Raw genomic sequence first — 18,179 nt, forward strand, 5'->3', positions numbered from 1 at the left:
TGCTGCCTTCCTCAGTGCTCGATGGGAAAACAAGTTTTGAGTGAAGTCGAAGTCGAAGTCTCTACGAGTGAGATGTTATTTCGGAAAATAAACAGCCAGGCCCGTAAATAAATGCATGCTGGCCGAAATGGATTTCAAAAGGGACTCGTTGGAATGAAGAGTTTGTGCCTACGGACTATTAGATACTCAGTATTCGAAGGCACATGAGATATTGTATCTCAAACGAAGATGTAGCAATATTAGATTATATTCGTTTCTCAGTTGGAACTTTTAAAAGAAATCTACAATCTCCTGTTATCCTTTTTTTTGCCTGTATATCTATATCTAAGCCCATCTTCCTTTTATCCTAGCATGATAACAATAAATATGAACTGCCGGATCCATATACGTATATGTAGGTATATCCGGACAGGCACATCCGCCTCTTACCCGAAAACTATACGGTTCTTATCGCCTTTTCCGCCACTGCAACGACGGATTCAATTTTTCATCTCACGGAACTTGATGTGCGCATGGTCGTTTGTTTCTCAGGATAACAATGAAGAGTACGTCTATTTAAAGTCCAGCACAACAAACTAAACGAAAGAGGTTTTCGCACTCCATCACATAAATTCGAGCAATTTTTCTACTATCTAAAATAAATAGACAATTTTGTAACAAGTATCTACCAAAAAAACAACTCCTTGATGAGGTGAAATTTAAGTGACGAAGCAGCATGCAACGCATAAAAGGGCTCTAAACAGTTTCTGTGACGAAAGAAAAAACCATTTTCGGGCGGGTACAGTGGTAGTCCGAGTGCTATTCATCACCTACGTGGACAACCGTCAGTATTATCTTTTTAACTCACCCTTGGGAACCTTTCGTAAATGATTAATCGGTTTTTTCCGTAATATTTGTATTTATTAAAGTTCAGTTACTTTTTGTTTTTGTTTTCTTATATTGTATGCGTCTGCATGTATACGTACGTAAACAAATTTCACATAATTTTTTATTTTTTAGTTTTTCTTTTGGGAAAAAGTGGTTTTGTGTATTTGCTCCTCTCGTCCTTGTGGAATAAAAAAAACCCCTAGGGATGATGGGTTTTTTGTGTGTGGATTTGCATGCTGTGAGCGAGCTTTTCTGTTTATGTTTCTGTTTTTCTGTTTTTGTTTCTTTTTTGCTGTAAGTTAGTAAGGGGTATGTTGTAAAACTGCTTACAGGCAAATACATTAAGTCGTAGTTAACGTTCTAAGTTTATATGTTTTTGTTAAAAAGGTAAACCATATCTTGGAAATGGTACAACTTTGGATCAAAATATGTACGAATATGTATGTATGTATGTCGGTACTTCGACAAGTGTGTTTTTTTAAATTTTTTTTTATTTTTTATTTCTTTTATTTTTCTTGGCGAAGATGGAATCAAAATTTCCAGTGAAAATGAGTTGTAAACTACTTTAAAATGCCAATCGCCTACAATGCAGCAAGGATACGGGCGAAGGATCGCCAATCCTGCCTCATTCGTACATACATTATAGTAGGGTTTTTATATTTTTTGTTTTTTTTTTTACAATATTTACACTAAGTGTTTTTGGTTTTTAATTTATTTATTTATTATCTGCGAATGACAAACTTCTTACCGGTTTTTCTTTGATTTCATTATTCAATTTCCGTTGTTGGTTTCCATTTTCGCAATATATAGCATCGTTCTGCTTTTTCTTGAGATCAGAATCGGAAGCTGATATTTGCCAAAAAATTTTACACCAATAATCTGATTAAATGTTTTGTTTTTAGATTTACGGTTAATATTATTTCAAAATTCAATTGAAGAACAACTCTGCTAAATTTCTGTGACAAGTCTCGGGTTGCGGTTTAAAATGTCAGACTGCTGGTTTTTTTTTGGTTTTTGTTTTGTTATCATAATTTTTTAAAGGGAATTACTTTAATTTATTTATGCTTTCTGTATTCTGTATGTATTTTGTTGTCTTTGGAATAAACTAAATTATTTTCGGGTATTTTATGTATGTATGGTATTGTATGAATATATCTTTTATTTTGCATTGCATAAATATGTTTTTAATTTCGCAAAAGTTACTATTATGTTTTACAATTGAACGTACTGCTGTTTATATTAAGTGTATCGTTTGCTTGGAAACCAAACTACAACATTTAATCAATATGTGCATTTAATTAAAATGCTTTACGGGTATACATAGCAGACAGTTAATGTCATTACGATTTATCTGTTTTATAAATATATTAAAAAATCATTATCAACTTAAATCGTTTGCAAGGCTGCAAACCAACACGGGTTTGAGAGTTTAAATTAAATAGGTTACGAAATCACTTAAACGCGTCCTTTGCGAGCGGCTGCATTTAAGTATTGAAGAAAAAAAGTAACAAAAATTGCATTTAATATTTTGAAATGGTAGATTAATTTTTGTCCTAAATAACGAGAACTTAAGACTCACCTTTGTCCTTGTTCTTGCGCTGCTCTTTGGCACTCTTATCCTTGGACTTGCCGGGCTTGCAGTTCTTCTTGATGACTCGCGTTGCTTCGCAGGAAGGATCACTGCTGGCCTTCAATTTGTCGGCCCGGGTCATCTGTCCAGTGGCGCACTCCGACCAGGAACCCTTCTCATACCGGCAAGCTGTGGATATTAACAGTTTTTTTTTTTTTAGAAACCGAAAATGGAACAAAATATTCACATTTTAAATCGAAATAATTACCTTTTTTACATTTCTTCTGAATAGTACGCGTTTGGTCGCATGCTGGATCTCCCTTCTTTAGAGTCAAGGTCCTGGATCGCGTATTGGTCTTTGTATCACACTCGGTCCAAGGATTCTTGCCATATCGGCAGGACAGGCCTTTAAAGAGATATGAAAATAAATCAACTTAATGGTTTATTAATGTTAAGCAACACTAAGGACAGATCTATAGCTATATTTGTGAAAAGCTTATGGCATTTGAGCTTATTTTTACTAAAAATTAAGACTTATTCAAGTTCTGTTTTTCCTGACCTTTCTTTAAAATTAAAAAAAAAATTTATAAATCTTCCTTTGTTATTTTTATTTTAAGTAATATTTGTATTTAAACTTACCATCACTCTTGGTGCCACGCTCGTTTCGGATAAGGACCTCGTGATCGTCCTCCTCCCACACCTCCCCCTGGATGGCTGTGGTGGGCTGGGTCTGCTCAGCCACCGGAAGTGCCAGAGGGGTTTCTTGGCCCTCTGTGGTGGCCACAACTGTGCTACACAATACCCCCGACCATGTCAGAAACGCTGCCAGCAAAATCGCGTTATAATTATGTCTCATGGTGTGACTCTGCTTTGGATGCTGCGGAAAAAGAAAAGAAAAAATGTTGAAGTGCGGGGGTGAAAATCCCATACATTAGTGGGGTAAAAAAAAGGTAGAGACTTTTACGTGGCAGTAAAGGATAGCGGAAAAAAGTGTATGTATTAGGGTTATAGTCATCCGAAAATAATTGGTATATAATCAAAGACTCGAATTCTCGGAGGAGAAAAAATTAAACGACGCAATTGCCCTGCCCGCTTCGTGTTTCAAGATACATCCACCGTTTCCAAGGGAGCCATAAAGCATCTTTCAAGTATGCTCTCAATTAAATTATATATATTGCGAAAACCACAACATTTTATTCAATTTAATCACAATCTTTCATACTTTTTGAATTAAATATTTTCAAATTAATCATTTTTTTGGATCAGATTTTATTTATATATATTTTTTTTTTGGATATAATACCAATTTTTTCACACACAATGTGAAGGACTAACCGTTAGATATACACACAAAACAACTCCAGAACGATTCTGATTTTGTGATCCAACTGCTCTCGATGCGCGACTCTTCGAAACTGAATGGGAAGATATAAGGACAGCAGCATAAAAGGCCACGGCATGTATAATATCCTGCAGGATTCTATGCTCCAGCCAGCCCTTTCTCTCAAGAGAGAGAGTGCGCGCAGCAATTCCTGGGCTTTTATCAATGAGCTGCTGCGCATGTTTCTGCATATAAATATTTTACATTCTATTTTTAACGCGAATGCTGTGATGGCCAAGTAGCTTTTTGGCTCTGCTTCTGGTTCTGACTCTGGCTTCTGTCCTGATAATAAGTGTCCTGCAAGCTGCCGGCGCTCCATTGAAGGCTCATAAATTATTTCACAGATATTCTCGCCCCCCTCCTCCAAACAATATTTTTATCATGACTCATTTAAAGGGGAAGTCAGACACCTGGGTTGGGCTGCCTCAATGTTTATTCAATCACCAATGTCCTTGTACGTGTGCAATCAGTGTCCTGGCAGCCAAACCTTTAACTCAATTGAGCAAGGCGGACTCACAATGGCATTATGCCAGCCCCACCCATGCCAGTTGTGGTCGCAAAGTCATTGCACCGTTCCCATCTATATACACTTATAAATCTATATATATATATATGTATATAAAGAAAATTGGAAAAGCATTGGGTTCCATATGTAGAAGCTAGGTATCACCATTTCATCAAGTTTACGCCTCATAAACACTGAGTAATCTTGACCAGCTTGGATTGGATTCACCCTTACAGCGACCCATCAATCACCTGTTGTTGTAAATAGCCAGACTATGTGCCTTTTTCCAATTCAAGGGAAATGGTGCTTTAAGGGAAATGCTAGGCCCGTTGGCAAATTGGCGACAAATGAAGCGGAAAAGGACACAACAGGACAAACAGCCTTCGGCCCTCTTAATTGCAAAGCGACGCATCGTAACCAACACCATCCCGGGGCCAGTATGTAGGCATTATTGAGTCCAACAGCTGTCATAAAATTTAATAATGCAAATGTAATTAAGTCACCTGACCCGACCAGGCCCATCCCGTCCCGTCCCAAACCAACATGACCCAGCCAGGCGTCACCTGGCGGTCAGGCTGGTAACCGGTAACCGCACCTTTAACCAGGAAATTGATGACGTTGCCAGGAGTTTTCTCGGCAAGAAAACCCTCTCTAATGCCAACATCTTGATTGACTTTGGTTGCTGGCATACGAGACCGTAAACAGTGGGGGCCAAGTCTATAAAAATCAATAAGTGCCGCACTGTATTACAGGGCCATAAGTTTTAAATTGCACCGCAACAGTCCCATTAGTCGCCATAAAAGAGTATGCTATTCACTTGACCTATATTATATCCCAAAGTGATTTCCAGCCCAATGTCTTTAAGTGGCATCTGAAGCTGAATCTGGCGTGATGAAAAGTGTCCTTAAAACTGGCATGAAGGACTTTAAAGACATCTGAACTTTTATAAAAACAAGAAAAAGTAGTCGAATGGGTGGGGCCTTTGTATTCCATATTGAATGTACATATACCCTTCCTATAGGCAACGCTAAAACTTGATAAAAGTGACTAAGGGGGAATCTTTTTACAAACTTTTTATTTTTTAGCAAAATATAGCCGTGGCTGTGGGTCATACAGCGGCTTCATGCATTTTTATAGATTTTTAATAGAAAATTTGAGAAAAAATCTAAAATTTTGAAGGGGACCCTCCAGAAAATTGGAGAAAAATTTAAAAAATATTTCGTTCCTGGGTTTTGAGGCAGATTTGTGGAGAATTGCTCCATAAATCATTCAAGGTATTCCGCTCAAGAATCGGATCATTATTGGCCAAGATATAGCCGTCGCATGTGGTCATATAATGACCCCAACCATTTTTATAGATTTTTGAAGGGGACCCTCCAGAAAATTTGAGAAAAAATCTAAAAAATATTTCGTGCCTGGGTTTTGATGCAGATTTGTGGAGAATCGTTCCACAAATCATTCAAGGTATTCCGCTCAAGAATCGGATCATTATTGGCCAAGATATAGCCGTAGAAAGAGGTCATATAATGACCCAAACCATTTTTATAGATTTTTGAAGGGGACCCTCCAGAAAATTTGGGAATAAATCTAAAAAATTTTTCGTTCCTGGGTTTTGAGGCAGATTTGTGGAGAATTGCTCCATAAATCATTCAAGGTATTCCGCTCAAGAATCGGATCATTATTGGCCGAAATATAGCCGTCGCAAGAGGTCATATAATGACCCCAACCATTTTTATAGATATTTAAAGGGGACCCTCCAGAAAATTTGAGACAAAATCTAAAAAATATTTCGTTCCTGGGTTTTGATGCAGATTTGTGGAGAATCGTTCCACAAATCCTTCAAGGTATTCCGCTCAAGAATCGGATCATTATTGGCCGAGATATAGCCGTCGCAAGAGGTCATATAATGACCGCAACCACTTTTATAGATTTTTGAAGGGGACCCTCCAGAAAATTTGAGAAAAAATCTAAAAAATATTTCGTGCCTGGGTTTTGATGCAGATTTGTGGAGAATCGTTCCACAAATCATTCAAGGTATTCCGCTTAAAAATCGGATGATTATTGGCCAAGATATAGCCGTCGCAAGAGATCATATAATGACCCCAACCATTTTTATAGATTTTTGAAGGGGACCCTCCAGAAAATTTGAGAAAAAATCTAAAAAATATTTCGTTACTGGGTTTTGATGCAGATTTGTGGAGAATCGTTCCACAAATCATTCAAGGTATTCCGCTCAAGAATCGGATCATTATTGGCCAAGATATAGCCGTAGAAAGAGGTCATATAATGACCCAAACCATTTTTATAGATTTTTGAAGGGGACCCTCCAGAAAATTTGGGAATAAATCTAAAAAATTTTTCGTTCCTGGGTTTTGATGCAGATTTGTGGAGAATCATTCCACAAATCATTCAAGGTATTCCGCTCAAGAATCGGATCATTATTGGCCAAGATATAGCCGTCGCAAGAGGTCATATAATGACCACAACCATTTTTATAGATTTTTGAAGGGAACCCTCCAGAAAATAATTTCTTCCTAGATTTTGATTTTTCAATACATCGAAAAAGATGTTTCGAAAAAGATCGAAAAAGATGTTTTTGAAGGTTTAAATAAAAGTATATATAAATATGTAGAATCAATCTAAAACTCGTTTCCAACATCTAGGCTATTCTAAAAATAAATAAAAGATGTAAAAGGAAACTATTTCATTGAACTCGAATTGTACTTTCGATGTGTACTTTCGGGCTTCAATTAAAAAAATAAATCTCACATTAATTATTGTATCCCAGAGCATAAGAAGGTCGTCGTAAAAATTGAGAGTTTTTCCATTGTTTAGATGAGTCAGTTTATTCAGAGAATTTCCTCCAAACACCGGTATTCATTTCTTAATCCAAAACAAAGCTGCCTCTTTGCGGTGACTCATTAAACAATCATATGAATGCTTGGGGAAATCTGCACATTTCAGCTCCGTACCTCGCACAGACCACTTGTCGCTTAAACTGGACCGACACCGACCCATTTATATTCCAACCAGTAAGTGAAAGAGCAGCGAACAAAGCCGGTGTTCCAGTTGGTTGAGCAACCCCATTCATACCAAAATTCCGGGAGTATAAAATCCGGGAAACAAAAGCCCCCCCGCCTATGGGTGTAAAGTGGAGGTAAAGTTATCATTGATTCTTTGGCCGGTGCCATGGTTGTCATGACAACCCTCGCGTTCCCTCGAATTAGCATGCATCAGCGCTTAGGTCTCCCCCGAGTGGTTATCAGTTGTTGGATAGCCAGCCAGTGGCTCTGAACAATCTGTGACCGCGTGAGAAATACATAGCACATCTATATGAATTAAAGAAATAAGTCTCTCATATAGCACGTTGTTTGTGCGTACTCCGGCTTAACGACAGCCCCTCCTTAGTCTGTTGAGGCTGATATGGTGCAACTCCTCTATCAACAAGATGCTCGTTACGTATCATCCGACAAAAAAGTGGTATTGGTTCCTCACGGTTACGGTTATTTGTTTGCTGCTTTGTGTTCTGGCTGTTGCGTCGCTTCCGGTGATTGTCAGTAGTTCCGCCTCCGCTTGTCGGGCCCTATCCACCTGTGATCCGTTTCTGCCCATTTGTGCCTCTTCTTTGAATGAACACCAGTTCTTCTACAGCCAATGTGAAATGCTGCGGGACATTTGCTTCACGGGAAAGGGTAAGCCACTATATTTAACAAACCACTTAAACAACTTGATTAACCTATATATTCTTTAGATTGGAAGTCCGACTTTTTTAGTCATTGCAATGTTAGCAAACTGTAGCCACAAGTCTGATCTTAGATATAGCTAGTAAACCAGAGATTGTTACAAATAATAACCAAAACTTGTAGGTTTAAAATATACAAACATTTATAATAAAGCGCTTCTCAAGTCTTAAATGTATTTTAAATCAAAATGGGCCTTATTGCGCCAACTCGGCCAGTTTCTTACGCCGGTACTCTTTCCTCGCTTCGTCCAGGAGCACGTTGTGCAGTAGATTCTTGTTTTGTGATTGATCCACTATCAACGAAGGGTAGGGATTTCCCCTGAGCTCCAAGACGGAATTCTTGTAGTATATACCCGGATAAGTCCTTGGCGCATTGAACATGCGAGTGTAGGAGACTGTATAGTTCTCGTAACGAGGCACCAGCACCTTGAAGAGTTTGTGCACCAACTGTTTCTCCAGCAGCCAGTAATCGGCCATTTCCATGGTAGCATTGTGAGTGTCTCCATGACGTATGGCATTAGAAATAAGCTATGTTAAGGAACAAAAAGGATATGAAGAAAGATAATCCACTTTAATAAACTAAACCTACTTACCAGTTCAGCGTAGCCACGAGCTTCATCTGCGCGGTTATAGAAGAGCTCAATCCTCTCGTGCTTCACCAACGCAGTCACTGTTTTTCGTAACTTCAGCAGCCGACCTTCCGGGCCATCCTTGTTCTTCAAATTGCGATGCCTGGGCCTAATGGCAATTCGCAGCTGGGACATTAGCTTTGAAACATCAGCTTGATTCATTTTAATGGAATATTTAACAATTTTACAACCAAAAGATATCACGTAATGCGCCGGCGAACAGCTGATGGTTGTTAAAGCGATAGTACAGTTCATATATCGATAACAAATGAAAAGCTGTTGTTGCACACTTCGATTGTTATAAAAGTGGGCAGGACTTTAAAATATAAACTTTAAAAAGTTTTATATTTTAAATGTTTTTTTATTAATACTAATTTAATACTAGTTTAATGAATTAACTGTGTTTAATTGCTACTTAAGCCGTAATTTTAGTAAACAAAAAACTAGTAGTAAAAATTAATAAAAAATAAAACAAAAATTTAAAATTATTTTCTATATGTTTTAAAGAAATCCGAAAAAGGATTTCTTGAACATAACATTAAATTCACATTAGAAACGTTTTTTCTGGGTGTTACACAAAACTTTTCCTGGTACAAAAATGGCAGCCCTCTTTGAGTTTCCGCGCCGGAAATAGGGAATTCCGCCATTTTCTAATGATCCTAAACTTGGGAATTAAAAAACTTTCTGGTGGCACTGGCAAAAACTTTGTTTTCAGAGGAATGAACAAATCGTACTTGCAGGACTAGGCCTACCAAGATGACCAGTGGCTGGTATTTGGAGCACGTAGCTACGGGCGAAAAGATATTTCTGCATTACGGGGATAATGTGATGGGTAGCAGTCCGTTTTGCAAGATTATTTTCTGCGCACCGTTTAAAAACATTGCCCGAAAACATGCCAACCTAATCATTAATGACGATCAAGTTAAGTTGAAACCTTTGGTAAGTTCTATGCTATATTTCAAAAAATTTAAGACCCAAAAAACGCTTTCTGCTGCTCAGACGGACTTAAATGAAATATTTATTGACGACACACGGGTAGACAACAGCAGTGAGTCCCCACTAACTGAGGGATCCGTCATTACTTTGGGGATCAAACCATCATCACTTGTTGTGCCCGGAAACAGAGCTGTCTTTACTTTGAAAAAAATGGGACCCTGTGTCGATGAAATGGACCTCGTATCTGAGGATGGAGATTCACAGAATCTCAATAAAACACCACTAAGGCGCAGCCTTAGAGTTAGAAATCCCCCTCTACGCTATCGCAGTCCAAAATTCTTGGTACGAAAACGGAAGTAACAAAAGAGAAGAGGACTTGAGAGATGTTAAGACGAATCCAATAACGAATTTATAGATTTAATTTTTCATGAAGTGCCTTCAAAAAAACTACAGTTTGGATTACAATAATCTTTACCATTATCTTTAAAATAATTGAATTACAAATACTACCTCCTAGCTATTAAGTAAAAAATATAAATATGTATATAAATATAAGACTTGTATAAGAACAAACTTTAATCAAAGATGAAAACACTCAAAAAATCAGCTTATAACTAGTTTTATTTTCTAAATCGACAATCATTTTTATAAATATGTCTAAGCTATGTGCTGCAGGATTCCTTGGCGCACAAGGGACTCCACTTGGGCCCGAGGGAGGTAGTGCTGACTGTTCTTTTTTAGGTGGATTACCTCTCCGTCGTCAAGCTCAAATTTGCCATAGTCCTCCATGCAGCGAACTTCTATGTACAGGGATTTGGGCGGACGCAGGTTGTTGGTTAGATCAAGGCCCTGACCGGCACCCTGGCTGTAGCCGGCACTGCACATGTACGCGGCCAAGGACTTGGAGTAGCTATTAAAAAATTGGACCTCCGGTTCGCAGAGAGTCTGTTTGATGTCCGCCGGAATGATGGGTCCGAACTCCCAGCGCAGTGCCTTGATGCGCCGGCAGCGCTCATAGAGATAGGCCAAAAGGCATCGCTTGTTTCGCTGCAGAGCTGCGTGTCGGAAGTTTAGCAGGGGCCAGAGGCTCCGGTCGCCGGAGGTGTTATAGGTCGAGGCCTGGGCCACGTTCTCCTCGAATATGGCCTTAATCTCTTCCAGCACTTGGCGAACGCCATCGTCGTCGAAAGCCGGTATGGTTTGGGATGACCGCTCCAGCTCCTTGAGTAGCTCAAAGGCTTTGTCGCCAAACAATTTGTTTGACCGGCTCATTTTTGTTTTGTTTGGCCACTATAGCGATGTGCGCGCGTAAAATTTTGGGGCTAAAAAAACTAGATATGAAACTATCGCATAGATTTACTGTTGTCTAAGTTCAAAAGAGATTTAAATTTAAAAAAAACTCATCAATTTATAAAATTTATATATCTAGCTTACATTTTTCTCATAAATTACGTATATTGTTAAAATAAACTCGTACTCCAACAAAAAGAAGTGAAATAATAGTATGTAACAATGAAATGTGTAAAATAATCGGATCAGGATATTTGAATTTCCCGAGAAGTGTTCGGTATATAAAACCGACAAAGTCCGTGAAAGAATATGCCAAAATATCCATAAATATAAAAAAAAAATTATTTTACTTATTTACTGGATCTGTTTGAGCACGAACTCAAACATTGGATTTCAAGTCAAATACTAAACTGAAATAGTATCTAAAAATATTCCTAACTGTATAATATTACGGGCTCGGGTTCGAGCCGAACTTAAAAACTTCAATATATTGCCAATTTACTTAATTCGCAAAAATATCACAGAATATATAAAATTTACACATTATTTTCGATTTCGAGTCACTGTATGAAGAATATCGATATATTAATATTTTTATGTTTTATCAACAACCCTATGTATATCGATAAGTCGCGGCCACACTGTACTTGGAGCACACTGTAGAAGCGAAAATTCGGGAGAGATTACTGTGTGCGGTTCCTTCATTGCTCAAATAACTTAATTAGGTGGACTTCGGCGGTGCACGCACACTCGAAACCAAGACAAGATTATCCGCTATTGAGCGCAGCGCATCATCGGCCCTTGCTAATTCAACCCCACCCGCATCCGACGAGAAAATGGCAACACCAGCGAACAGCGCGACAGCTGCCGGAGGAGCAGCGAAAGACGGAGCGCCGCCCGCCCCTGCCAAGACGTTGAGCGGTATCGTGAAGCAGGTGAGTGGAGTGTGGCCTAATCCCTGGCATCGCCACGAACCATGACCAGTCAGTAGTCGCCCCTAATCTTCCGTAGCAGCGTGGCAAACGCGGTTTTTGAGCCCGCTGGAGGCGGCCGAGTGCAACTCTGACTAGTGCGAAAGAGACGCGCGTATAGGCTAGCTGCGTGAGAGTGACACGTTGCACACGCTCGCGGCGAACGAAGAAGAAATGAAAGTTATCGAAGGTGCCAAGCTGGCAGATTTTCTTTGGCGGCCTATGCTGTCAGCTATCAGTACCGCCCCTTTTAATTGTTGCTACTGCTGCCCCGTGGCTCCCACCACATAATCAGGATGTAAGGGACATCTCCGAGTTGAATTTCAGTCAATAGTCTTTGTTATGGCTCTGCTGTGTTAGCGGCCCGTTCGTTTCTAACCTCCTTGTCCATCCCGGAAGGGCATTTTTGCGTTAATTTGCTATTATTTATAAATTTATTTTGATTGGCGCTTGAGTACTGTGGTCTTTACACTCCCTTCGGGGCAGTTTAGTTCATTATTTGGCAGGGGGTCGCTATTTTCAGTCAGCTCATTGGACTTTCGCCAGTCTTTTGGGGGCCGTGGCAGTGATAACCATTATCAATTTGTAGCTTTCTAGCCGGCTGGAATCGGACCTGGTGACGTTGTCAGCTCAGCACAAGAATAGGCTGTTTTTTTTTTTTTTTTTTTTTTGGGTTCCCCAGGTAGCTGAGATCCCCACCTCCCACTCGGAAAACCTGTTGATCATTGGTGACCACTAGGCGACGCCCTAGTACCAGCTGCCCCCTTTTAATTCTTATCTCTTTTCTTTTGTTGGCTCTGCTGCTGTATCGCGTATACCTGCCGCATAATTTCGGCCAGCTCGAGAGTTCCAGCAGATGCCTACTGCCTACGTAGGCCCAAAAAGAGCCGAAGAAGCCATTGAGATATTTTTGTTGTTCCCTAAACCGGTTTCGGTTAGAAAGGCCTTTAGCGGCCTGCTTCGTGCAAAGGGGATATCTGCGGAGCAAACTAATCTGGCGCTGACCGGCAAGATGGACCCTCATCTCGGGCCCCATATACATATGTATGTACGCATATGTGCATCCCTACGTGACATTTTTCTAGCGCAGGCGCTATCTGCTATCCCGCACGTGTTCTTTTTTCTCTTTTTTTGGTGAAATTCAGATGCGTAGGCATGCGGTCGAAGATGTTATCTTTTCAAAATCAGTAACTGTACATTTATTGATAGCCGAGGCTGGCCAGGTCCAGGTTGGACCAAAGGCTGTTGTGAAAATCTGTTCAATATGCATTTGCGGCACTGGTGTAATCGATAGCAAGTGATATGTACATAGCAAGCGATAGGTCCACCCCTAGGCAGCAGCAGCAGCCGCCCGCACGTGCACTTTCTTTTAACCTCAACTGTTCGCACCATCAGATGGATAACCTGTACATCCCACACTTCCTTCCTACTTGCAGGTTCTCTCCGGCGACACGGTAGTCATCCGCGCCACCAAGGGTGCCCCGCCACCGGAGAAACAAATCACCTTCTCGCATGTCCTTGCCCCGAAACTGGCCCGTCGCCCCGGCGCCGGCGGCGATGAGACCAAAGACGAGCCCTGGGCATGGGAGTCGCGCGAATTCCTCCGAAAAAAGCTGATCGGCGTTGAAGTGACGTTTACTTTCGACAAGCCAGCCAACTCCAACCGAGAGTACGGATTCGTGTGGATCGGCAAGGACAAGGAGACCGGCGAAAATGTGGTAGAGTCCATTGTGCGTGAGGGTCTGGTGACGGTGCGCCGCGAGGGAAGGCCAACGGCCGAGCAGCAGACTCTGATCGAGTTGGAGGATCAGGCCCGTGCCGCTGGACGTGGCAAGTGGGCGGCGAACACGAACTCCGCCGACAAGGTGCGAAACATCAAGTGGTCGCACGAGAATCCCGCCCACGTGGTCGACATCTATGGCGGCAAGCCCGTCAAGGCCATCATTGAGCATGTGCGAGATGGATCCACGGTGCGTGCCTTCCTGCTGCCCGACTTCCACTACATCACGCTGATGATCTCGGGCATCCGGTGTCCCGGCGTCAAGTTGGATGCCGACGGCAAGCCCGACCTCAGCGTCAAGGTGCCGTTTGCCGATGAAGCCCGCTACTTTGTGGAGACCCGCTTGCTGCAGCGCGATGTCGAGATCCGGCTGGAGTCTGTCAACAACTCCAACTTCATCGGCACGATCCTGTACCCCAAGGGCAACATTGCCGAGTCTCTGCTGCGCGAGGGACTGGCCAAGTGTGTGGACTGGTCCATGGCCGTAATGAAAACTGGTAAGTTGATGATCTTTTGATGTCCTAGAAGGCAGCGTTGCTGGGAGTCTGTTCTAGCACAAGTGCTGTTTGGACCAATAGACAGTTGCCAGAGGGTAGTGGTCTCGTCAAGGTGCATCTGAAGGGAACCTCCTTCACTTGCATTGGAGTGAGAATCGACCGACAGTGGTTATTGTTTCGGCAGCTCGACTGCACAGATCAGCACCGCATTGGTAGATAACCTATTGTGTGCTGTCCCCTGTGGCAGTCGGCTGCTAGACTAAAGACGGACTCCAAGAATGCCGTGACTGATTCCCATTGTCATGATGTTCATTTCACCCCGTCGACATTATCTTTCGCTACAATATGTAGCTTTAATATAACTGATCAGAAGGGACCTTACTAACAACTTCAATTAATTTTTAGGAGCCGATAAACTGCGTGCTGCCGAGCGTGTGGCCAAGGAGAAGCGCCTGCGACAGTGGCAGGACTATCAGGCCAAAACACCCGCGTTCAACTCGAAGGAGAAGGACTTCACCGGCACGGTGGTCGAGGTCTTCAACGGCGACGCCATCAATGTCCGCCTCGCCAACGGCCAGGTCAAGAAGGCCTTCTTCTCGTCCATCAGGCCGCCGCGCGATCAGCGCGCCGTGGTCGGCACTGACGGCGAGGAGATCGTCAAGGCTCCGCCACGCGGCAAGAACTACCGACCTCTGTACGAGATCCCGCACATGTTCGATGCCCGCGAGTTCCTGCGCAAGAAGCTGATCAACAAGAAGGTGCAGTGCAACCTGGACTACATCTCGCCTCCGCGGGAAAATTTCCCCGAGAAATACTGCTACACCGTCCTGATCGGAGGCCAGAACGTGGCCGAGGCTATGGTGGCCAAGGGTCTGGCCACCTGCGTCCGTTACCGCCAGGACGACGATCAGAGATCCTCCGCCTATGATCAACTGATTGCTGCCGAGCAGCAAGCTATTAAGGGGCTGAAGGGACTGCACGCAAAGAAGGACAACGCTACACTGCGAGTCAACGACCTGACTGTCGATCATTCCCGTATCAAAGTCCAGTACTTGCCGTCGTGGCAGCGCGCCCTGCGCACCGAAGCCATTGTTGAGTTCGTTGCGAGCGGGTCGCGTCTGCGACTGTTTGTGCCAAAGGACAGCTGCCTGGTTACATTCCTGCTAGCAGGCATCTCCTGTCCGCGATCCTCCCGACCGGCTCTAAACGGAGTTCCCGCCCAGGAGGGCGAGCCCTTCGGTGACGAGGCTCTGACCTTCACGCGCGAGCGGGTTCTGCAGCGTGATGTTTCCGTGCACATCGATACCACCGACAAGGCTGGCTCCTCGGTCATTGGCTGGCTGTGGACCGACAGTGGTGCCAATCTATCGGTTGCCCTCGTCGAGGAGGGTCTGGCGGAGGTGCACTTCAGTGCCGAGAAATCTGAATACTATCGGCAGCTGAAGAGCGCCGAGGATCGTGCCAAGGCCGCCAAGAAGAACATCTGGGCCAACTATGTGGAGCAGGTGCCCGAGGAGAAGGTCGTCGTTGAGGAGGAGAAGGAGGACAAGGTGGTGGCCGAGCGCAAGGTCAACTACGAGAACGTTATCGTCACCGAGATTACCGAGACTCTGACATTCTTCGCGCAGTCCGTGGAAAACGGATCCAAACTGGAAACACTGATGAGCAAGCTGCACGCCGATTTCCAGGCCAACCCGCCCATCGCTGGCGCGTACACGCCCAAGCGCGGCGACCTGGTTGCCGCCCAGTTCACTTTGGACAACCAGTGGTACCGTGCCAAGGTGGAGCGAGTCCAGGGCAGCAACGCCACTGTCCTGTACATCGACTACGGCAACAAGGAGGTGAGTGGCACCGGGCAGAGTGCAGATTCATCTGCAAGTTCCTTAGATCCGTTTCCGGCTAGAAGTGAAACGCATGAGTCATAAGCTTGCTAGATCAAATATGCTTCCCGGGTGACGGCTGGTATTGTGGGAGGACGTAACCCAAACCCTACAGCTGCGCCAAATGTGCTCCACCTTCGATTAGTGTGCCATTCTCTTCGCCGGTCCGGAGGTCTTGCCATATTTTTTGGCTCGACCAAAAGTCCACTGAAGTCAGACATGGTGTGCTTTCGGAAACGGAGCACAGAGTGGCTGGGGGCGTCCAAGTCATGCATTGCTAATGCGCCCGGGTTGCAACACATCCATTCCAATTTCCAAAAATGATTTGTCCAAAGTCGAATATTATTCTAAAACTGATTTTCCTTTTTAGACCCTGCCCACCAGCCGATTGGCGGCCTTACCTCCAGCCTTCAGCAGCGAGAAGCCATACGCCACGGAGTATGCCCTGGCCCTGGTCGCCCTGCCCACTGACAACGAGGACAAGGAGGAAGCTCTGCGCGCCTTCTCCGAGGATGTGCTGAACCACAAGGTCCAGCTCAACGTTGAGCTGAAGGTGACTGGCTCACCCAACTTGGCCACCCTGCACGATCCCACGACCAAGGTCGATTTTGGCAAGCAACTGGTCGCCGAGGGTCTGGTCCTCGCCGAGAAACGTCGCGAGCGGAAGCTCAAGGACCTGGTGGACCAATACAGAGCTGCGCAAGACGCTGCCTTGGCCGCGCACTTGGCCATTTGGAAGTACGGTGACATCACCCAGGATGATGCGCCCGAATTCCGCTAAAATTCGGCCGGAAACTGGGAGTAGGCTTGTCGCGTGCGTGTGGAGTGCGTTGCTAGCCGAAATGTTTGTCTGCCACATACCCGCCCTTTATATACATAACAACAACAACAACAAGCAACAACTTAAAGATTATGAAATTACTAATTCTATTCTATATACACACCAATATATATGATGCATATACCACATTGGAAATACAATATACTTACATTTGAGCATTTGCATGGAAGAGAGCACAGCAGGAACTTCTTGCATGAAGCTTCTAGCAGCCTGGCAATCGTCTAATATTCGGTTTTCTAGTTCTCTATAGTTTTTTTTTCTTCCAAATTTTATTTTTTCCTAACCGCTCGACGAGATAATAATCCCCTAAAGTAAATATTTGACACAAACACTAGCAGCAATTGGACATTTTGTAAGCGCTTTAGCTCCGAAAAGTAATTATAACGCAGGATAAAATTTATATAACCACACAATGTCTTTTAAATTTGCAGATTTTATGTTATTGTAAAGTGTTTTTTGCATTACTGAGTAAATACATTAAATAATTTTTTATAAAATTGTGACCCCATTTTCACTAGCGTCGCTCCAGAGATTCCACCTTGTCGATGAGGGCGTCCATATTAAATTCCTTGGGTGTCTTCCAGGCCTTCTGTCTCTCCAGTAGGCCCTGTTTGGTAGCCAGTTGCTGGTTCTGCTTCTGCTGGAAAATGTTTTCGGGAATAATGCGTTTTTCCGCTTCTGATTTAAATCTGCGAAAGATGGGGGCGAGATGGATGAGCGGGCTTTCGTAAAGGGGATTTCTCAAAACTCACCGCTCCAGAACAGCCACCTCCTTGGCGGCCTCGTCTATGGCATCCTTTACCTTCTGCAATTCTATTTGTTGTTGCACTTTAATCTGCTGGTTTTCAATTCGCTCCTTTTTCCGCGCAAAGTAGAAATCCCGCAAATAGTTCAGGTTGAAGTCATGGATGTGCAGATGTGCGTACAGATCGGCACACTTGTCGAGGAGTCCCAAGTCTTCGTCCGAGAAATCACCCAGTTCGATGCTGGCCAACTGCAGTTGCTGCTCCAGGTGCTGCCCCAGCTCTTTAAGCGCCTTGATCTCCTCCTGTGTCTTTAAATTATCTATGGAAATCATTGAGTTTTTAGCAAGCAAACAGAGGTTCAAATAAACTCACGCATTTTTGAAACCAAAATGGCATCTATCGATAGTGCACTATCGATTGCTTCAAATATCGAAAGACGAGAAAGTAAAAAAAACAGCTGCAAGTTATAAAAATAATTTAGCAATAAATATTTACGAAAACCTCACATCTCAAGGAGTTTTAAGGATTCACTTGAAATAAAATA

General features: G+C 43.0%; 7 protein-coding genes across 8 annotated transcripts; 3 read left to right on the forward strand and 4 right to left on the reverse strand.

The window, feature by feature from the left end:
• Positions 1-878: 878 nt before the first annotated feature.
• Positions 879-4,271, reverse strand: LOC6507670. The gene is made up of 5 exons (XM_001956082.4): positions 3,773-4,271; positions 3,077-3,314; positions 2,706-2,843; positions 2,447-2,626; positions 879-2,345 (listed from the first exon to the last, which is right to left on the reverse strand). The coding sequence occupies exons 1-5, from the start codon at positions 4,007-4,009 to the stop codon at positions 2,323-2,325; spliced, it is 816 nt and encodes a 271-aa protein (XP_001956118.2). The 5' UTR covers positions 4,010-4,271; the 3' UTR covers positions 879-2,322.
• A 3,005-nt stretch (positions 4,272-7,276) lies between these two features.
• On the forward strand, positions 7,277-8,237 carry LOC26514269. The gene is made up of 2 exons (XM_014910111.3): positions 7,277-8,015; positions 8,075-8,237. The coding sequence occupies exons 1-2, from the start codon at positions 7,772-7,774 to the stop codon at positions 8,119-8,121; spliced, it is 291 nt and encodes a 96-aa protein (XP_014765597.1). The 5' UTR covers positions 7,277-7,771; the 3' UTR covers positions 8,122-8,237.
• Positions 8,187-8,943, reverse strand: LOC6507669 (39S ribosomal protein L17, mitochondrial). Its single transcript, XM_001956081.4, has 2 exons — positions 8,659-8,943; positions 8,187-8,593 (listed from the first exon to the last, which is right to left on the reverse strand). The coding sequence occupies exons 1-2, from the start codon at positions 8,854-8,856 to the stop codon at positions 8,261-8,263; spliced, it is 531 nt and encodes a 176-aa protein (XP_001956117.1). The 5' UTR covers positions 8,857-8,943; the 3' UTR covers positions 8,187-8,260.
• A 143-nt stretch (positions 8,944-9,086) lies between these two features.
• On the forward strand, positions 9,087-10,038 carry LOC123257125. The gene is made up of 2 exons (XM_044714853.1): positions 9,087-9,633; positions 9,694-10,038. Exons 1-2 carry the CDS (start codon positions 9,451-9,453, stop codon positions 9,988-9,990), a joined length of 480 nt encoding a protein of 159 aa, XP_044570788.1. The 5' UTR covers positions 9,087-9,450; the 3' UTR covers positions 9,991-10,038.
• A 138-nt stretch (positions 10,039-10,176) lies between these two features.
• Positions 10,177-11,296, reverse strand: LOC6507668 (DNA replication complex GINS protein PSF1). The gene is made up of 2 exons (XM_001956080.4): positions 11,065-11,296; positions 10,177-10,996 (listed from the first exon to the last, which is right to left on the reverse strand). The coding sequence occupies exon 2, from the start codon at positions 10,900-10,902 to the stop codon at positions 10,288-10,290; it is 615 nt and encodes a 204-aa protein (XP_001956116.1). The 5' UTR covers positions 10,903-10,996; positions 11,065-11,296; the 3' UTR covers positions 10,177-10,287.
• A 225-nt stretch (positions 11,297-11,521) lies between these two features.
• LOC6507383 (staphylococcal nuclease domain-containing protein 1) lies at positions 11,522-17,386 on the forward strand. The gene is made up of 4 exons (XM_001956079.4): positions 11,522-11,855; positions 13,328-14,168; positions 14,574-16,009; positions 16,419-17,386. Exons 1-4 carry the CDS (start codon positions 11,757-11,759, stop codon positions 16,827-16,829), a joined length of 2,787 nt encoding a protein of 928 aa, XP_001956115.1. The 5' UTR covers positions 11,522-11,756; the 3' UTR covers positions 16,830-17,386.
• Positions 17,307-18,072, reverse strand: LOC6507667 (augmin complex subunit wac). 2 transcript variants are annotated; one of them, XM_001956078.4, is made up of 3 exons: positions 18,008-18,072; positions 17,642-17,954; positions 17,307-17,578 (listed from the first exon to the last, which is right to left on the reverse strand). In XM_001956078.4, exons 1-3 carry the CDS (start codon positions 18,009-18,011, stop codon positions 17,404-17,406), a joined length of 492 nt encoding a protein of 163 aa, XP_001956114.1. In that variant the 5' UTR covers positions 18,012-18,072; the 3' UTR covers positions 17,307-17,403. The 2 variants fall into 2 exon arrangements, with proteins under 2 accessions (XP_001956114.1, XP_014765398.1); XM_014909912.3 differs by having other exon boundaries at positions 17,642-18,031.
• Positions 18,073-18,179: the final 107 nt, after the last annotated feature.

Source organism: Drosophila ananassae, chromosome 2R (genome assembly GCF_017639315.1).
Source record: "Drosophila ananassae strain 14024-0371.13 chromosome 2R, ASM1763931v2, whole genome shotgun sequence".
In the NCBI taxonomy this organism is placed as follows: domain Eukaryota; kingdom Metazoa; phylum Arthropoda; class Insecta; order Diptera; family Drosophilidae; genus Drosophila; species Drosophila ananassae.

What these genes read in the sequence shown, in the direction of transcription:
- LOC6507383 (XM_001956079.4), top strand. Translation starts at nt 11,757, where the DNA reads ATGGCAACACCAGCGAACAGCGCGACAGCTGCCGGAGGAGCAGCGAAA. An exon ending in CATGGCCGTAATGAAAACTG is followed by an intron (nt 14,169 to 14,573) that starts GTAAGTTGATGA and finishes ATTAATTTTTAG; the next exon opens with GAGCCGATAAACTGCGTGCT. An exon ending in TCGACTACGGCAACAAGGAG is followed by an intron (nt 16,010 to 16,418) that starts GTGAGTGGCACC and finishes TTTCCTTTTTAG; the next exon opens with ACCCTGCCCACCAGCCGATT.
- LOC6507667 (XM_014909912.3), bottom strand. Translation starts at nt 17,967, where the DNA reads ATGATTTCCATAGATAATTTAAAGACACAGGAGGAGATCAAGGCGCTT. An exon ending in GAGGTGGCTGTTCTGGAGCG is followed by an intron (nt 17,579 to 17,641) that starts GTGAGTTTTGAG and finishes CATCTTTCGCAG; the next exon opens with ATTTAAATCAGAAGCGGAAA.
- LOC6507668 (XM_001956080.4), bottom strand. Translation starts at nt 10,902, where the DNA reads ATGAGCCGGTCAAACAAATTGTTTGGCGACAAAGCCTTTGAGCTACTC.
- LOC6507670 (XM_001956082.4), bottom strand. Translation starts at nt 4,009, where the DNA reads ATGCAGAAACATGCGCAGCAGCTCATTGATAAAAGCCCAGGAATTGCT. An exon ending in TCAGAAGAAATGTAAAAAAG is followed by an intron (nt 2,627 to 2,705) that starts GTAATTATTTCG and finishes TAATATCCACAG; the next exon opens with CTTGCCGGTATGAGAAGGGT. An exon ending in GCGCAAGAACAAGGACAAAG is followed by an intron (nt 2,346 to 2,446) that starts GTGAGTCTTAAG and finishes ACTTAAATGCAG; the next exon opens with CCGCTCGCAAAGGACGCGTT.
- LOC6507669 (XM_001956081.4), bottom strand. Translation starts at nt 8,856, where the DNA reads ATGAATCAAGCTGATGTTTCAAAGCTAATGTCCCAGCTGCGAATTGCC. An exon ending in CTCGTGGCTACGCTGAACTG is followed by an intron (nt 8,594 to 8,658) that starts GTAAGTAGGTTT and finishes TCCTTAACATAG; the next exon opens with CTTATTTCTAATGCCATACG.
- LOC26514269 (XM_014910111.3), top strand. Translation starts at nt 7,772, where the DNA reads ATGCTCGTTACGTATCATCCGACAAAAAAGTGGTATTGGTTCCTCACG. An exon ending in CATTTGCTTCACGGGAAAGG is followed by an intron (nt 8,016 to 8,074) that starts GTAAGCCACTAT and finishes TATATTCTTTAG; the next exon opens with ATTGGAAGTCCGACTTTTTT.
- LOC123257125 (XM_044714853.1), top strand. Translation starts at nt 9,451, where the DNA reads ATGACCAGTGGCTGGTATTTGGAGCACGTAGCTACGGGCGAAAAGATA. An exon ending in AAGTTAAGTTGAAACCTTTG is followed by an intron (nt 9,634 to 9,693) that starts GTAAGTTCTATG and finishes TCTGCTGCTCAG; the next exon opens with ACGGACTTAAATGAAATATT.